General features: G+C 41.5%; 1 protein-coding gene across 1 annotated transcript in view; it reads left to right on the top strand.

Annotated features, from left to right (window-relative positions):
- The first annotated feature begins 1,676 nt into the window (after positions 1-1,676).
- Positions 1,677-16,543, top strand: part of LPCAT2 (lysophosphatidylcholine acyltransferase 2) — a 34,721-nt gene continuing 19,854 nt past the window's right edge. Inside the window, exons 1-7 of the mRNA XM_080637716.1 lie at positions 1,677-1,809; positions 6,809-6,948; positions 8,886-9,103; positions 10,438-10,550; positions 13,568-13,628; positions 14,566-14,624; positions 15,858-15,892. Coding sequence (XP_080493842.1) covers positions 1,702-1,809; positions 6,809-6,948; positions 8,886-9,103; positions 10,438-10,550; positions 13,568-13,628; positions 14,566-14,624; positions 15,858-15,892 — 734 coding nt within the window. The 5' untranslated portion in view covers positions 1,677-1,701. The remainder of the gene's footprint in view (positions 1,810-6,808; positions 6,949-8,885; positions 9,104-10,437; positions 10,551-13,567; positions 13,629-14,565; positions 14,625-15,857; positions 15,893-16,543) is intronic.

Raw genomic sequence — 16,543 nt, 5'->3', positions numbered from 1 at the left:
GGTGTGGACTCACTGGAGAAAGACCAGAGGAAAACATTAAGAATGCTCAGATATCTAGCAACTATGACCTGGGAGAGAAAACCTGAAAACATTAGAACATTTAGTACAGTAAAAGCTTGAGAGAATCATTACACAACACAAGTGCAAAAAGTAGCTGCAAAAAGGAAGGTGAAGAGTTCTCGCATCCACCAAGAATGGATATGAATTGCAGTGACACAGTCTGCTCAGATAAGGAAAAAATTGTTTCAAGATAATACCCGTGGTGAATGGATCAGATAGGAAAGTCACGGGGCTTTATGAAGAGCTTGTACTGTCATCATCTGTCAAGAATGATGGAAATAGAAATGATAGTTCCCCTCTAGAGTTTCCCCTCAGCCTCACTTTCTGCACCAGTTGTGCTGGTCTAGTTCATACACAGCTCTCGAGTTTTCCACAGTACAGTGCTGGCTGCAAGGACTGGCAATTACGGGAACACCCTAGAAATCAGCCAAGGGAAATCCTACACTCGTCAAGCTTCCATTACAGGCAGACCTAAGTAAGCACAAATACATCATCATGATTACTACTTGAGCACCTGCAGTTGCAAAACACAAATAATAACTTTACAATAATTAAATTTTATTAATTCTGATTATATCTTTGTGGTAAGTCACATCAAACTGCAAACTGAACCATGAGGCATTTGTAATTATTTTCTTACAGCAATACAAACAGTCCAGCAAAGTACAGACTAACATGTTGGACAGTACCAGTATTTTTGTGTTCTAGAGGTAAGATCTAGAGGCAGATATGAGAAAGGGAAAACCACCGTAATAAAACCAAGTGCCTGAACCACCATCACGTAGTAGGCTAGGAGCCTGTGGTCTTAGAGCAGTACTCTCTGCAGGCGGACTGATGATTCAACTCACCATTGCCGCCGATGACGATGAGAACCTGAAACCATGCTTCCTAAAGACAGTCAGGCTGAAACTTCGTTTTGGGCTGCAGCAGCATTCCCGCCCGAGGGCGCCCGTCTGCGAAAGGCGCTGCAGAACAGTGTGCCGTGTTCTACCGCTCCTCAGCCCGAGCTGCGCTGCGGCCTGCCCGGCTTCGGCCGCCCTCGGGCAGCAGCTGCCCTCTCAGAGGGCGAGACGAGAGCCCACAGAACCCAGCACACAAATATAGGCTGCAGACGGTCTCTAGACCTCACCTAACCAGGGAAAGACTGTCTGTATCAGTCCCCTGCAGCCGTGGAAGCACACCCGTCTCAGAAACTACTTCAGTTGTATTGCATGACTACCTTTGCCTCTTTTCTCCCTAAACAGGCCGCGTTAATCCTGAGTAGTCAGTGTTTACACAAAACTCAGCTGCAACACAACACAGACCAAGCGGTCAGCGTCGTGGTGTTTATAAGGAGCCGGATATGAGAGGAAAGAAGCACGATCAGCGCTCCCGCAGCCACCTGGCAATGGCGCCGGGCGGCAAACCCCCGCCCCTCCTCCAGGGTCGCCCGCGGCGGGTCCCGCTGCAGCTCCAGACACCTACGTTGGCGCCGCCTGTGGCCGAATGCGTCCCGGCCCGCCCTCACCTGCCCTGAGGCGGGGCTGCCCACGGCGGATAGGGCCGGCTGAGGCGGGCTGGGCATTGCAAGGGTGCCACGGCACCCCGGCTCCGCCGGCGGCTCATGCGCAATCGCGCAGGGTGGCTGCACTTGTCGGGAGCATGGCGCAGCGGGTGCTGCCGCTGCCCAGGCAACAGTCCTTCGTTCCGCCCACCGTGCTCAACCCCTTCATCCACCCGAGGCCCCTGAGAGCCGCGGACAAGCTGCGGGTAAGGCTGGCGGCGCTGAGCGGGGGCTGGGATGGGCACTGTCCGGTGGGACCGGATCGGGACTGGGGTCGGCTGGAGTGGGGATGCGCATCCGCGGAGCAGCGTGGAAGCTGTCACCCAGCAGTGCTGCGCCGGGTGCGGTGCTTAGACAGCTCGTCTAAACCACCGTTACTTTAGCTGCTCTGAACTAAGAGATTGTCTCCAGTGCGGCGTGAAGGTCAGTGGTTGTTTTAAAAATACGTCCATCCAATGGGAGAATAAAACCTGTTCAAAACTGCCGCCTACTCCTCCGAAACCGCGCTCCGGTGTGACGGGAACGAGCCCGGGCGAGGCCGGGCCTTCCCTGTAGCTGTGACAGCCCCGGGCCGGTCGGCGAGGGAACAGCGGCGAGCCCGGAGTGACAGACGCTCCGTTCAACTTTGCAACATTTTTCCAGGAAATGGCATCTAGGAAAAATACTTCCTTCCCACTTAACGGCATAATTTGCTTCCTGATCTAGGCTAGTGACAGAGAGCAGAAAATGCATTGGTATGTAAATAGTCAAAGCAAAGATGGCAAAGGCGTTCAGCCTAAAAAAGTCACTACTTTTTGAAATCAGTTCTTCAAGCCTTCACTCCTCAGAGTACACAGACTGCGTGTTTGTTACACACACAATTCATCTTCAAACTTAGACCTCTAACACAAGATTTGCGACAGGCTTTTGAAACATAACATCTTACTGCTAGAGAAAACAGGAGTCCTGCGTGACTCTGGTTTGCTAACTCTTTAATCTTTAACCTCAAAAATTAAATACTGTACATCTGTGCATTGCGTCAGATGACTCAGATCCAGAGTGAAGATGATGATAACTTCTCTCTGATATGATAAGCTAAAATGGAAAATAATTTCTTGCAGTAACCCTGTTTCAGATGCTTAACTCACTTTAGGCTGATTTTAAGCCTGGGTTGGGGAGGAGGGTAAGAGTTAATCCCTTCATTCCATATTACAGTATGGACAGCAAAAAAAAAGGTATTCCCAGTTTCATTCACTGACTAGTGTCACTGGGTGAACTGAATTAGGCTTCTGAACTGGATAGTGTCTCAGCATAGCTTGTGTGCAAGTACACAAGACTTGCAGGGAACTTGTAAAATTAAGGAAGCAAACAGTATTTCTGGGCTTTAATTTTTAAAAACATTCTGTTTAAAACAGCTGATGAACCAAATATGAACTGATATCTCAGTGAGGACAATGAGGATGTCAGTGTGTAGGTTAACTTACAGCATTTTCTGCTGATCCTTATAAATATCAGAGGCTGATGTGCAGCTAAATATTTTATGTTTCATATAGCTCTTCCTCAAGTTACAAAAAATGATTGCCTGAAGGTAGCAGAGTGGAGGAAATATGAGAGACCTGGAAAACGATTTCAAATCTTTTTATCCCCTATGTTTTACTAGCAGCCTCAAACACATTTCAAGTGCCTTTGAATCACTAGCTGTAGGCATGAACCCTGGGGTAGCAAAACCAGTCTCTTAATGAGGTTCAAGAAGCGGACAGCTGTCTGTGCTGGCTGTTCTTCCTAGAGGATGCACATGGTACTTTCAAAAAGTTTGCAGTTTTAAACTACAATTGCCGTTTTAGGTAAAGTAAATACATCCTACTTCTTTCCTTCAGGAGGGAGGGGTGAAAACCATGATATGTCTTAAGGCAAGATACATGCCATACGTAATTCCACAATACATGTGGAAGGAAAAGCATGCGGCTGGGCCCACGTCCGGTGCTGGTGAGCTTTGAAGCAAAATTACAGTAGTAGACACAAGAGAGACACCCTTTTTTGTATTGTGCGTTGTTCCCTTCTTTTCTTTTCTGGCTCTAGTTGTAGAGCCTAGGATGCTTCTTACTCTCTGCTTTATCCTGCAAGTACCTGCTCTCTTGCCCAGCACTGCATACAGGACCAGCTGGGAATCAAGAGCCTTACCAGGGAGTGTTACTATGAACTTCAAAAAGGGAAGTGTCCTTTCTCTTTAACATTTAAATCAAGTGTAATATTTCTCCATTCTTGCATGTTAAAGGATTGTTACGTCCTATACTTGAACCTTTAACATACACTGATAAAAACAGACACAGTTTCAAAATCCTCTGGGAACCCAAAGCTGGTTGATGCAGTCCTTGAGTGTAAAAGCAACTGTCCCCTGACAAATGGAGCTTGAAAGACAGACAGGCTTGCTGTTTGCATGTCATGCAGCTTCAGATATAAAAGTAGGCTGTAGCCAGACTTGTGAGTGAGAAGTTTTGTTTTGGTTTTTTTTTACCAGTTCTTGTGTCACTAATAGCTTGTATTGTTAATAGTTTACCAGCCAATATGATTTTTGGTGATTCCAAATGGGGCAGAAGGTTCTCTGGATAATAATTCTGTCTTCATGATTACTGTATACAGAAGTTGGAGCAGCTCTGATCATACTTAGTACTTACTAAACTTTGAACCTGTATTTTTTTCTCTATGCTTTTCTTCTATACTTTTCTAGCCTGCCTTGACCTTTCTCTTTTCTGTCCTTTTTTTACCCTACTCTGCATGGAGCAGAAATCAGCTCTGCCTCATTACACAGTGACCTAGAAAGCCAACAGCTTGCATCAGCAAATCAGTACCACCTGCACATCTGCCTAAAACAGATTAATGAATTTATTAAAGTTTTGAGGAAGGGATTGTTTTGCTTTTGCTATTGCATCCTTTATTTTTTGTAGGTCAGTGCATATATATTCTTTTCTGATAAAGATAAAGGTTATTTTAAGTCAAAACACTGGTTTACGCTTATGCTGCCCGTTATGGATAACTGAGTGCAGTTGAAGTGGGACTATAGATCATAGTACGAAAGGATGCATATGGAGAAAAAAAGACACATCTGATTTTGGGAGACAAGCAGGGAGTCTTGGTTGGCTTGACTTGCTTCATGAGTTTTTCAGATTCACAATAACTGGCACCAAAGAAACTGGGAGCAATAGATCTCCAGGGCCAAATCTCATATGCAGCTACTGAACCCATTTCTGTGATCCAGAGCAGTCCTGCTCCTGTTGTCCATGAAGTTATGGTTAAATTCCACAGCTAGTTATATGCAATTGTTATAGAGAAGGAGCAAATAATCATATCTAAATGTTCAGATCTCTCCTGGTAACGTATGTCAGTGTCTACAGAACATGAGCATCAACACTGTGACCCTGTTTCTCATGCTTATCCTCATGTACACTAAGTATCCGCTATCATGTTTGGTCTGTGCCTTTTCTGATACAGAGCACAGACCTGAAGGCCCAAAATTCTTGTTAATCCTCATCAGTATCATAGCTCAAGTATGTAAGATGCAAGCTATTTTGTAAAACTTACTTATTAATAGTCTTGCTTTTCCTGTACAGCAAGTAGCCATTGCTGAAGAGCTGACTAGAAAGGCTGATTTGGAGAAGGAAGCTCTGTTGTTCAGTTGTAAATTTTCTTTAAAAATGGTAAAGCATAAAAACCAGTAGGCTCACAAGCATAAGTTAAACTTCTTGGAAAACTCCTCCCATACTTCTGAACAGTGGAGCTCTCAGTATGTGACCAGTGGTGATGCACTCTCATTGAAGTTTTTGAGGGACTTTTGGTTAAAACATAGCCCAAATACAGTTTAAAAACCACACAGAGCTTATCCTCATCGGTGAGTGGTAGCTGAGTTGGATGAGGTGCCAAAATGAGGTTGAACCATTTCCTAGCTTACCAGGAATGCTAAGCTGTGACTTCTGCAAGATGGCATCGCTTACCTGCCTCACAGATCCAGGCTTGCTCAATCTGCATAATGCTGTGTTGCGCCATACAGGCCAGCCTTCAGGGTATGGTTTCTAACCTACTCTACTGATGTGAAAAAATTAAGAATTTCTTCCTGCCCTGCCCCACAGCTGCCTGTTAACAGTGTTGTGCCAATACACCCACTTCCTGGAGCTGTGCAGGAACAAATGTAAGCTAAAAATTCCTTAAGGGGGGGGCTGGGGATGATATTGGAGGATTATTTGCACCAGGGCATGTTAGTGTTTCTCTTTCCCTCCACTCCCCTTACAAACATATGTGAAGAACTGGAGAAACAGTGAACAGGCTTGGATACATTTTATACTGGATTTGCTACCTGCCTTGGATGTCTGTGACCCTAGCGCAGCTCTCAATATTTCCTTTGCTTTGAGTTAAAGCAAGCTAATAACAGTTTTCTGATTGCAGGGAGGAAAAAGAACTAAGTTTTCTCAATTTATTCTGAAAATTTCAAGGAGGTCCTAGCACAGAAGTTAATATCCAAGATGCTTCAAACAGGAGGCAACAAGTTAATCTGCATAATCAGAAGAGTTCAGCTATATGTTACGGTGGGCAGTGCGCAAACCACTTCCAGAGGCAATGAGCCAAGAACTGCTCCAGCAGTTTCAACAGCACCATAAGGTCTGAACCTTTGCCTTAAACCACAGGTTCAGTTTTATTGAAAACTCCAAAACTTCCCAACCAGAGAAATGCTGTTGTGTTGCGTGTGCACTATCCAAGCAGTAGCAGTGAGGATCACTTGCAGCAATACTGTGACTCAGCACAAGATTTGCCATTTTGAAAAGACAAAAGTACATTTTAGTCATCCTAACGATCCCACTTGGCTTCTAGACAGGCAGCTAATGGCAGAAGGCTTGGTAGTGGAGATACATATCAGCTGGGCAGATTCATCCGAGTGTATGCTGCAGACCAAGTCTAACTATAGATGAAAGCCAGTAAAATCCCTTCACCCTCTCTGTCTAACAACATCCAGGCCAAAACCTTAAATACTCAAATGTTTCATTTTTACCAGAAATGGGAACCCAAAAGCAAAAATGAAATGCTGGGAATGACCAACTTCCCATATGAACACTGGCATCATTAATGCTTTCCTTACTACATCACATAGCAGTAGCAGGAGTATTTTCAAGTACATATAATGTAACTACACAGATACTAATGTCATTTCTTAACATTTTCCCTCTCATTTTTTCCCAGACTGTTCTTCAGGGGACTGTTTTGCTGCCTGTCCGTGCCACATGCATGACACTCATTATACTGCTAGCATGGCTGTTTGCATCAATTGCAACTTTCCAGCATCCCAGAAAAGGATCTGTGCCACTGAAAGGATGGAGGAGGTAAAAAGTGACTTCTATGCTTTTGAAAACTGTGGTGGGTTTTTCTATTTTATAATAGAAATTTATATTAATAAATATTATATTTATAATATTTAATATATATATTATATTATATATTAATATATAATATATTATATAATATATATAATATTTATAATAGAAATTTAATAAAAAACTCACTCCTTTCCTTCTTTCTTCAGTCAAATCCTAGTTTTACATATTTAGGTGAAGCAACTTTTTGATGAGTGTATTTTATACTGAGAGAGCAGAACTTTTTAAGTAGAATCATAGAATAGTTAGGGTTGGAAAGGACCTTAAGATCATCCAGTTTCAACCTCCCTGCCATGGGCAGGGACACCCCACACTAAACCATGTCATGCAAGACTCCATCCAACCTGGTCTTGAACACCGCCAGGGATGGAGCATTCAAAACTTCCCATTCCAGTGCCTCACCGCCCTCACAGTAAAGAACGTCCTCCTTGTATCCAACCTAAACTTCCCCTGTTTAAGTTTTAACCTGGTACCCCTTGTCCTATCACTACAGTCCCTGATGAATAGTCCATCCCGAGCATCCTTGTAGGTCCCCTTCAGATACTGGAAGGCTGCTATGAGGTCTCCACGCAGCCTTCTCTTCTCCAGGCTAAACAGCCCCAACTTTCTCAGCCTATCTTCATATGGGAGGTGCTCCAGTCCCCTCATCATCCTCATGGCCCTCCTCTGCACTTGTTCCAACGGTTCCATGTCCTTTTTATGTTGAGGACACCAGAACTGCACACAATACTCCAAGTCAGGTCTCACGAGAGCAGAGTAGAGGGGCAGGATCACCTCCGTCGACCTGCTGGTCACGCTCCTTTTGATGCAGCCCAGGATACGGTTGGCTTTCTGGGCTGCGAGCGCACACTGAAGCTGGCTCATGTTCATTTTCTCATTGACCAACACCCCCAAGTCCTTCTCCGCAGGGCTGCTCTGAATCTCTTCTCTGCCCAGCCTGTAGCTGTGTGTGGAATTGCTCCAACCCAGGTGTATGACCTTGCACTTGGCATGGTTAAGGTATATATTATATATTTAGAGGTAGATTTTCAGTTGCCTTGAGGCTGAAAAATACATAAAAATCTTTATAGATTATTTGTAAGCCAGTACTTATTTTAGTGATAATACTGATAAGAATATTTGACAAAAGAAATTCATTAATAAAAGTACTTGGCAGTGTTACATACGCTGAGTTTCTATGTAGCTTTTGTCATTTCTGCTATACTATAATTTATTACAAAATTAGCTTTGACAACTCCTCTGTCAGCTGTGTTGCCTTTCAAGGAGTATTCTCTAGCTGCCTCTGTGGTTTCTGGGCTTCAGTTGCTCAGCTTCTGACCTCAGAGTAATGAAGTCCCTTCTAGCTGCCATGCACTGCCACTGTGCGCAGGTGGAGGAGACATAGGAAATGAATTCTAGGTTGTGGAGAGTCCCATGAAGGGAACGTATGTTGTACTGAGGGAGCTTGTTCCAGTAAGGGAACACTGTCATTTAATCTTACTTGTTTGAAACTGATAGTAAAGGACAGGGTCAGAGACACCTAAGTTCTTACCAAAAGATACTGGATCTGCTAACTACCCACCCTGCCCTCACAGTAGTGTTATGCTACAATGCTATAAAATACGGGAGAAGAATTAGTGTACCTGGGAGGAGGGTTTAGCAAGGTGCTGTATATTGCCTTAACTTTAAAATTATAATCTGGTTTCAACATGGAAAGATGATGTTCCCTCCTCTATGTCTACTTTCTTCCCCATCAGTCCTACACTCTTCCGGGCTCTAGTATTGGTGTCCTGTGCCTGGCCCCAGTGCTGGTGAGAACTAGGAAATCTTTTACGGGCCTTTCTTTTAAAGTAAGAAAGAAATACTAACTGTAAGCTGGATGATGTTTTTGTGTTTCTGTTTACAAGGAGGATGATCCAGACAGCCCTCTCATGCCTGACTCGTACCTTGTTCTTCGTAATGGGTTTTCAAGTTAAAGTTAAAGGGAAAATAGCAACTCCACAGGAAGCCCCAATCTTTGTTGCAGCTCCTCATTCAAGCTTTTTTGATGCCATTATTTCTGCCCTAACTGGAATGCCATCTGTAGTGTCTAGAACAGAGAACCTGTCAACTCCAGTATTTGGCAGTAAGTATTTGTGAAAAAATAAAATGTTAGAAGTCAGCAATTTGACATGAGACCAAAAATCTCTCTGAAGGTGATTTATAGTTAGACTTTCTTAAACCTTTAAATTCCAAAGATATTGACAGGTTGAAAGATTATTTCCAATGAAATTCCTGAATCTTTCTGAATTGGTCAGAATGTCTAGAAGTGTGCTACTTCTTTTCAGATGTGAAATACAATATCTTCAAGTTTGAAATACAAATCTTCAATATGAAATACAAACTTCAAGTTTGCTTTATGCTGAAAGCATGTTTCATAACTGCTCGGGCTAGAAGCCTTCTCTTAAAATTCTCCCAGTAGGTAGCTTGAGAAATCTGTTTGACTGCTGTCTTTCAGCAGTGTGTCCCACAAATTTAGAACCTGGGTTAGTGAAGGTTATTTCAAAAGCAGACCCAAACTGCAGCAGTCTGGAAAATACCATATCTGTAAATTTAAGCTTGCATGCATTGTTATGGATTTTTTTTTTAATGGGAGTCAAACCAGGAAAGAATGAAAGAGCAATTACTCAAAAAGGAAACACAGAGAATGGAAAAGATCGGATGACTCATGCTTCTAATATTTTCTCCTCCTTTTGGCACATCAAAAGAATCCCTGTTTGCTTTATTACTAGAATCAGCTGTAGACTCTCTGCTGGCTGTACAGTAAACCAAAACTAAAATCCGTAGGCAACATAGAGAAACGTCCTTGTAGGAAATAAACTAACTGATAACATACCTTCTCTTAAAAGCACAGGTTTGGGACGTAAAAGACAATCCTTCCCGAAGAAGGATTTCTCACCACATTTTAATCAGTTCACACATTCTGATGTAGGCTTCTGTATGACGGCATTTTTTCTCTGTAATTTACACAGAAGCAGTGCATGTTTTGTAACTAAAAAGAGACATCTTACTTTTTCAGCATAGGCTCAAACCACTTGTTGGTTGAAGTCTGGATGAGTTAGGCCTGAGTGTGGCCCATGGGCAGATCAGGTCTTTTTCCTCAGAATTATGTGGAAATGCTTAGTGAAAAATAACCGCAATATTAGTAGAATGTGTTTGCCTGAATTTGACATGTTTATACCTACTGTACACCTCCTCAGCTGGCAGTATAGGTAAGTCTTCTCTTTTGTGTCTTTACTTCATGTTTTGCGGAATGAGGACGATAATAACATTCTTCTCACCTATTTAATCTGAAAGCTGTTTGTGCAGAGTTTGTCTCCTAACATGACAATAACAAGTTCTTGGTACAAGAAAGCTCTGAGCCCATGTGTTTTCTAAGCACTAGTATAAGATAAATAAAAATGTTTCTCTCTTTCACAGCAATTTTAAGTTCCCTTCAGCCTATATCAGTTTCGCGTCAAGACCCTGATTCACGGAAGAATACAGTCACTGAGATCACCAAGCGGGCATTATCAGGAGGCCAGTGGCCACAGGTATAGATACACTACTACATCATGTATTCACATTCCATATTCACTGAGCATCATGACATCATGAATGCCCAGCTGAATAGTATTCTGTTTGATGTATGAAGATGAAGTCAGCTGTCAGATATATGACTGGTTTAGGAAAGGAGGACGAGGCTGGTTCCCAGAAAGTTTTGTTGTCACAAATGGAGCAGCTAAAATCCAGCCAGTACCAATTGCTGTTCCAAATGCAGATGCTCTTGACTTTCTCTTTTCCCTATTCAGGTCTTAACATTCTGTCTTTAGTGTAGCAGATGACTTGCATTAGTACATGTGAATGAGTATTCTCATGCATGAGCTAGCTATGATGCTAGCATTGCTATGATTCTCATGCGTGAGAAGCTGTTTTGCAAAGCTGTGCTTACAACAGTTGGGAGATGAGTAGTTGCTGAGATGGGTTACCCAAGCTGTTGAGGGTCCATCACGAACAGTACTTAAGCTTAAAACATCAGTTTCTCATGTGGAGAATAGGTGAGGTGAAGCTCAGTGTGCTCTTTAAGTTAACAATGTAGTAGTTACTGATTCTGCACAGTGTTTCCCATGGTCATACCTCAGCAGCAAACTGCTGTTGTGCTTCTAGCTCTTGGATGGCCTTCCATCCCAAAGAGCTGATGGAGCAGGGGTTGCTCAGGAGGTAGAAGAGTGTTGAGGCAGCATCTCTGCTGATTTTACAGTAGGCAGGGGGCTGGGATGGAAATCTGCATCCTTTGCAAGAAGAGAGACCTGGAGCAGTTGTAAACCTACTGCCATCTTATTTGCCTGTCTGCTTTCTTCTGCATTCACTCTGGTCTCATGATGCCTTCAGATATTACAAATACAGCACACCATTGCCACACTCTGGGACAGCTAAAGTCAATGATATTATACCTTTCTCCAAAGATACCCTGTGCAGATTTGTGTATAAACCCATGCTTTGTGTTTTGAATTAGTTCTTGAGCTTTTTCCTTAGGGGTTAATTTACTTAAAATAAATACTCAAAGTTACTGGTTCGGCAGCTAAAGTCACAAGAACTCTTTAGTCATAGTTGGATGCCTCCTAAATGACTCAGAAAAGTTAATTTTTCCTTCACTTTTGTTCCAGTGAGTGGCTCTTGAGGAAAATTAAAAGGAGCAAGTGAAAATGTAGACTTCAGTAGTATGTGTCTTTGGCAGCTAGACCTAAATGCACTGCTCTACTTTCTGAATAGGCTCTAGAAACAACATTCAGGCAGGGAAGACTAACACTTGCCACCTTTTTTTTTTTTTTTTCTTTCTCAGTGGCAATTTTTAGGCATATAATGCCTCATTTTTACTTAGCAAGCACCTTATAAAAACTTTTTAGTTTGTGTTTAGGCTACTTTAATTTGACCCATAAATGCATTTTTGTAAGCTGCTGTAAATATTTTTAGAACATCCATTTATTTTTCTTTTCAATTTGTTGCTTATATGGAGGATTTTCAATATGCACATGACAAAGCTAGGAAGGCTTCTGGTTTGGGTTTTTAATACTGTTGTTACAAACTACACTGATGCTTATGGTTTGCTAGGCTGTTACGGATGAAGTGATTCCAGCAAAGCCCTGGTAGACGTAATCTCTGCTGAAAACAGCCTGGGAAGGAAAGGGGAATTGGATGTACACCAATACTGCACTTGGGATAAAAACTAGATATGTGTTATGGCATAGTCTATGAGTCAAGTAATTTGGGAATCTCCAAGACTGAACCAGCAGTACAGCTGGAGATGTCACCAAGTGATTCCTATTCCTGTGCCCTCGTCACACCTTCCTCCTACTCTGTTTTTTTAATTGAAAAACTCATCCACACGATGGTATCTGTCATATCCTCTTCAGAGTGCCTGGGCTGCATTCTCTTAGCACAACAGAAAAGTAGCTGAATTCCTTGTTGACTCCTCCTAAAACCAAAACTCAAGAGGCTGGGTAGAACTTGTGCTTATTAATAACATGAGGTTCTGATTAGTGTTTCTTCCAGCCCTTCCAACCAAAGGGGAAGGAGGGATTGATTACTTACTCTTAGATCAGTCACTAATATGTTTAATGGGGCTTATGACATGTACCCATTTTTGTTTCCATAGCTCCAGCAAACAGTTTCTGGTTACAGAATTTGTAGAGAGGACTACCTGTAGATAGGTATGTGCAGCTGTCTACATCGTGCTTTAGAACACCCTGTGTCTCTTGGATTCAACCTAGTGATGCCCTCTGTCATCTAGCCTTGACCTGTTCAGTCAGACTGAAGTAGGAACACACCTTGAGCCCTGCTCCAGATCAGTTCTTGTGCTGAGTTTTTTCTGGAGTGCTGCTTATGGTCCTATATTGATATGAGAAACACAAAGCTTGCTGGCATTCCATAGGGGACTGGGATTCAGTGTGTCACATTGCAGCTCAGTGTGTATCTAGCATAGTTATCTTTCAGGCACAAATTCAGAAACCTTCTGGGTGTTTGGTGTGACTGAGTCGTTCAAAAGCAATGTTGTGGTGTGTCAGAGCTCTGCATCACAGATGCACATGGTCTCTGCCTTCTGCTGCTACCCCTCAAGCTGTGATCTCATCATAGCTAGCATCTCACTCATGTTGATAGCATCTGTGCCTGCCAACACTCATGTCAGCCTAGACCCTTGGTGTTCATACACCAGCAGTTCAACAAGGAGCTGTCAGCAGAGCAACAATTCTCATATCGTTGCCAACACTAAAACATTTCAAGTGAAACACTAAAAGTGTTTTGTACCATATTTCTGAACTGATGAAGCATTTCTATAGAAATCCTCTCTCACAAAGCAATTTTTTCCAAATCAAGATGGATCAGCTTACTATTACTGTAAGCATCCTTCACCTATTTGTTCATTTCCTTCTGAAACACTAATGATATTCTTGATTCAAGATATGATGTCGGAGAGGTTGCATATAAAGTCAGCCTTTATGTAACTGATGCTGAAATATAATCTTCCATAAAATGTGTGCATAAATGTATTTCTTTCTCTTTAAATCTCAAGATACTGATTTTCCCAGAAGGCACCTGCACAAACCGATCTTGCCTGATAACATTTAAACAAGGTGAGAGATTTTGTTACGTCATTGTTGGAAAATAGTGTGAAATATTAATTTGGTAGTTCTAGTAAGACCTATACTTCTGCAGGTATATCACCCACAACATCACTGTAGTAATATCTTAGATTATTAAAGTTTCAGTGGTACTAAACTCACTGTTTCATACTATTCAGCTTATTTTTCTTATTTTTGGTATTTTGTAGGTTGAAAAATTCCCATGACATATATGGTTAGTTGGTTGGGGTTTTTTCTGTGTACAGTTTTCATCTGTTTTGTTTACCCAGAAACTTGGCTGTGATTAGTGCCAACACACGTGTTCTTTTAGCTCAACTTACAGTCACGCCATCTTAGATTCCTGTAAATTTTGCCATGCAAGACTTAGCAACCAAGTTATGAAATCTCTTTATGTAGTGCTTAGCAAGGGAGGCCAATAGATAGTTTTTAACACAGAAAGGTACTTTATAGTATCACTGATCATTAGACTGTTGTGCTGTACATCAACTAAATCCATGGTACTCTCCTTTCTTACTGTTGTATGGTGTCTTGGGTAGCAAAGTTGCAAAACCGGTACTACATTCCCACATCTGCATCACTTAGGAAGATAATCAGAACAGAGAAGGGTTTAGGAAATGCTCAGAAGCCCTGGGAGCACCTAATCCTTTAAAATGACTGCCAGTGAACAGGGAGATAATACACAGAAAATGAGTTTGAACAGGCAGCTTTCCCCTTGAAATGGAGACTAACCCTTTTCTGTCCTAACATTTGCTAGTTACGCTGCTGATTAAAAACATACCCCTATGACAGAAAGAACATTTCTCATTCTTCTTGCCTTTTTAAAAATTTCTACTTCCAGATACCATGTCTTACATGAATCACTTAGAACTTCCAACTGCTCTACTAAGCTTAGTCTTCACTAAATTCTAATTCAAACCTGTGGTTGCAGGTGCCTTTGTTCCACGAGTCCCTGTGCAACCTGTGTTGCTCCGATACCCCAACAGGCTGGTAAGCAGAACATTCTTCTGTCACTAACTAATAATACAGAAGTCAAAATCCTGACATAAACAGTACCTATGATAAATATTTTGCACTGTCATTGAACAATCTGTTGTTCTGAGCTTTAGCATTGGAGACCTCCTGGAAGCAGCTCTTCATCAAGTGACACTATGGTGTAGCTACTATTCTGATTGTGGAAAAATTCCTTCTGGTCTTCTTAGCTATAGTTAGAGAGAGCAAGGGAAAGTATTGCAGTGGAAGTTAGAAACTTCCTGCAAAGCCACAGAGCTTGTACTTTGAAGTCTAAATGGCACACAACTTCCCTACTAGTCATCTTTTTTTTTTTTTTTTTTTTTTTTTAAGCTAGAATGTTCTTACTGCAAAGGGAGTTTCTGAACAAAAGCGAAGTGGAACTGTGCAGAACACCCCTCCTGCATGCCCCTCAGGAGAGCAGCTTTGAGAATGGTTCTTTTCATGCAATTTTCCCTTGTTTTGTGAGTAGATGTTTACCCTTTCTGCCAAGCATAAGGGCTACAGAGGTAGCTTGCCTGGCAGGCGTAATGCTGGCACAGGAGTCTAGCAACTTGTTACCTTTTTTTTTAATTATCTGGTCAGCCAACAAATCCAGCAAAGACCAAACTTTTCATTCCTAATGGTTTTTAAGATGAAAAACAAGTGATTGCTATTGTTGTTGTTATTTACAAATATTCCTGTGTAGAATCCTTCTATAGATCAATTTCAAAACTGAAGTGAACCATCTAAAGTACTGCATTTCACTGATAGACCTAAGGACATGCCGTATACATTGTAAAAATGATATATCATTAGTAATAAACATGGAATAAAAAAAAAAAAAAAAAAGAAAAAGCATGATGATTACCTACACAGAAATGTCACTAAAAACTAAATCAAACACGCCTATGAGGGCGCCTTTCTAAAAGGACTGGTGAAGTCCTCTGAAGAAGTCTTACTAGTCTAATTCTGTAGTTTGGATCAGAGTGAATGATTTGAAATATCTTTTATTCCCAGTTGTTAGTATTATCAAACTTCTGCCATGCTTATTTCCAAATTTTTAAGTCAAGGAATTCTAGTTACCTTTACACCTTTCTTTATTTTCACTGCAGGACTGTAAAACTGTAAAACTGTTTTTATTGAACTTGTGCCTGTTTTATATTGTAACTTTAGCTCTCTAACTTTCATCTAGTTATGTCACTCATTTATGTGGGTTTTTTTTTCTCCTAGGATACTGTGACCTGGACATGGCAGGGCTATTCACTGTAAGTTTCTTAATCCTACTGAAAATTACCTTTAGAATTTTCCCCCCGTTTGTAAACAGTCTGCTAAACAGATTCAGCTAAGCCAAGACACGTGTTCTTCTAGATCTGTTTTTATGAGGGGAAATACTTGGGGATAATGCTGTCATGCAGTAGATTTCATATCTGAATGGCTAGAAAAAGGGTTTGCAAATGGGGAAGCATTATTTCCAGCCACTGTTTAACTTAATTTTCTGCTCTGTTTTACATGTTAGACTAGAGCAAAAGATTTAAAATTCTTTTTCCTTTTGGGGGGAAAGAATCATAATAATTAAAATCCCTGGATTTTTACAGTTTGCTATGTGATATACAATAAGAAATAGCAATGTTATTTTATCTCCTCTGTTTATTACTCCATCTTATTTGAAGTCATATGAGAGCAAATGGAGAAGATAGGCTAAGCAGTGTTCATTTTCCCTGCTTTCCCGATGTAGGATTCTCCTTTAGATTTTTATTTTTGCCTGACTCAACAAAAGCAATTGTTTTGAGATCCCAGTGAAGAGTCTTTATATGTAATATCTGACAATGAAATAATTAAAAATATTTCCATAAATCAGTTAGGCAATGGATCTGTGTTTATTTCTCAACACAGGTGGCCTTCTACTATGCTAAAAT

The sequence above is a fragment of the Psittacula echo genome (assembly GCF_963264785.1).
Source record: "Psittacula echo genome assembly, chromosome: Z".
Lineage (NCBI taxonomy): Eukaryota > Metazoa > Chordata > Aves > Psittaciformes > Psittacidae > Psittacula > Psittacula echo.
Note: the sequence above shows the minus strand (reverse complement) of the source record. Positions and strands in the feature narration are given on the sequence as shown.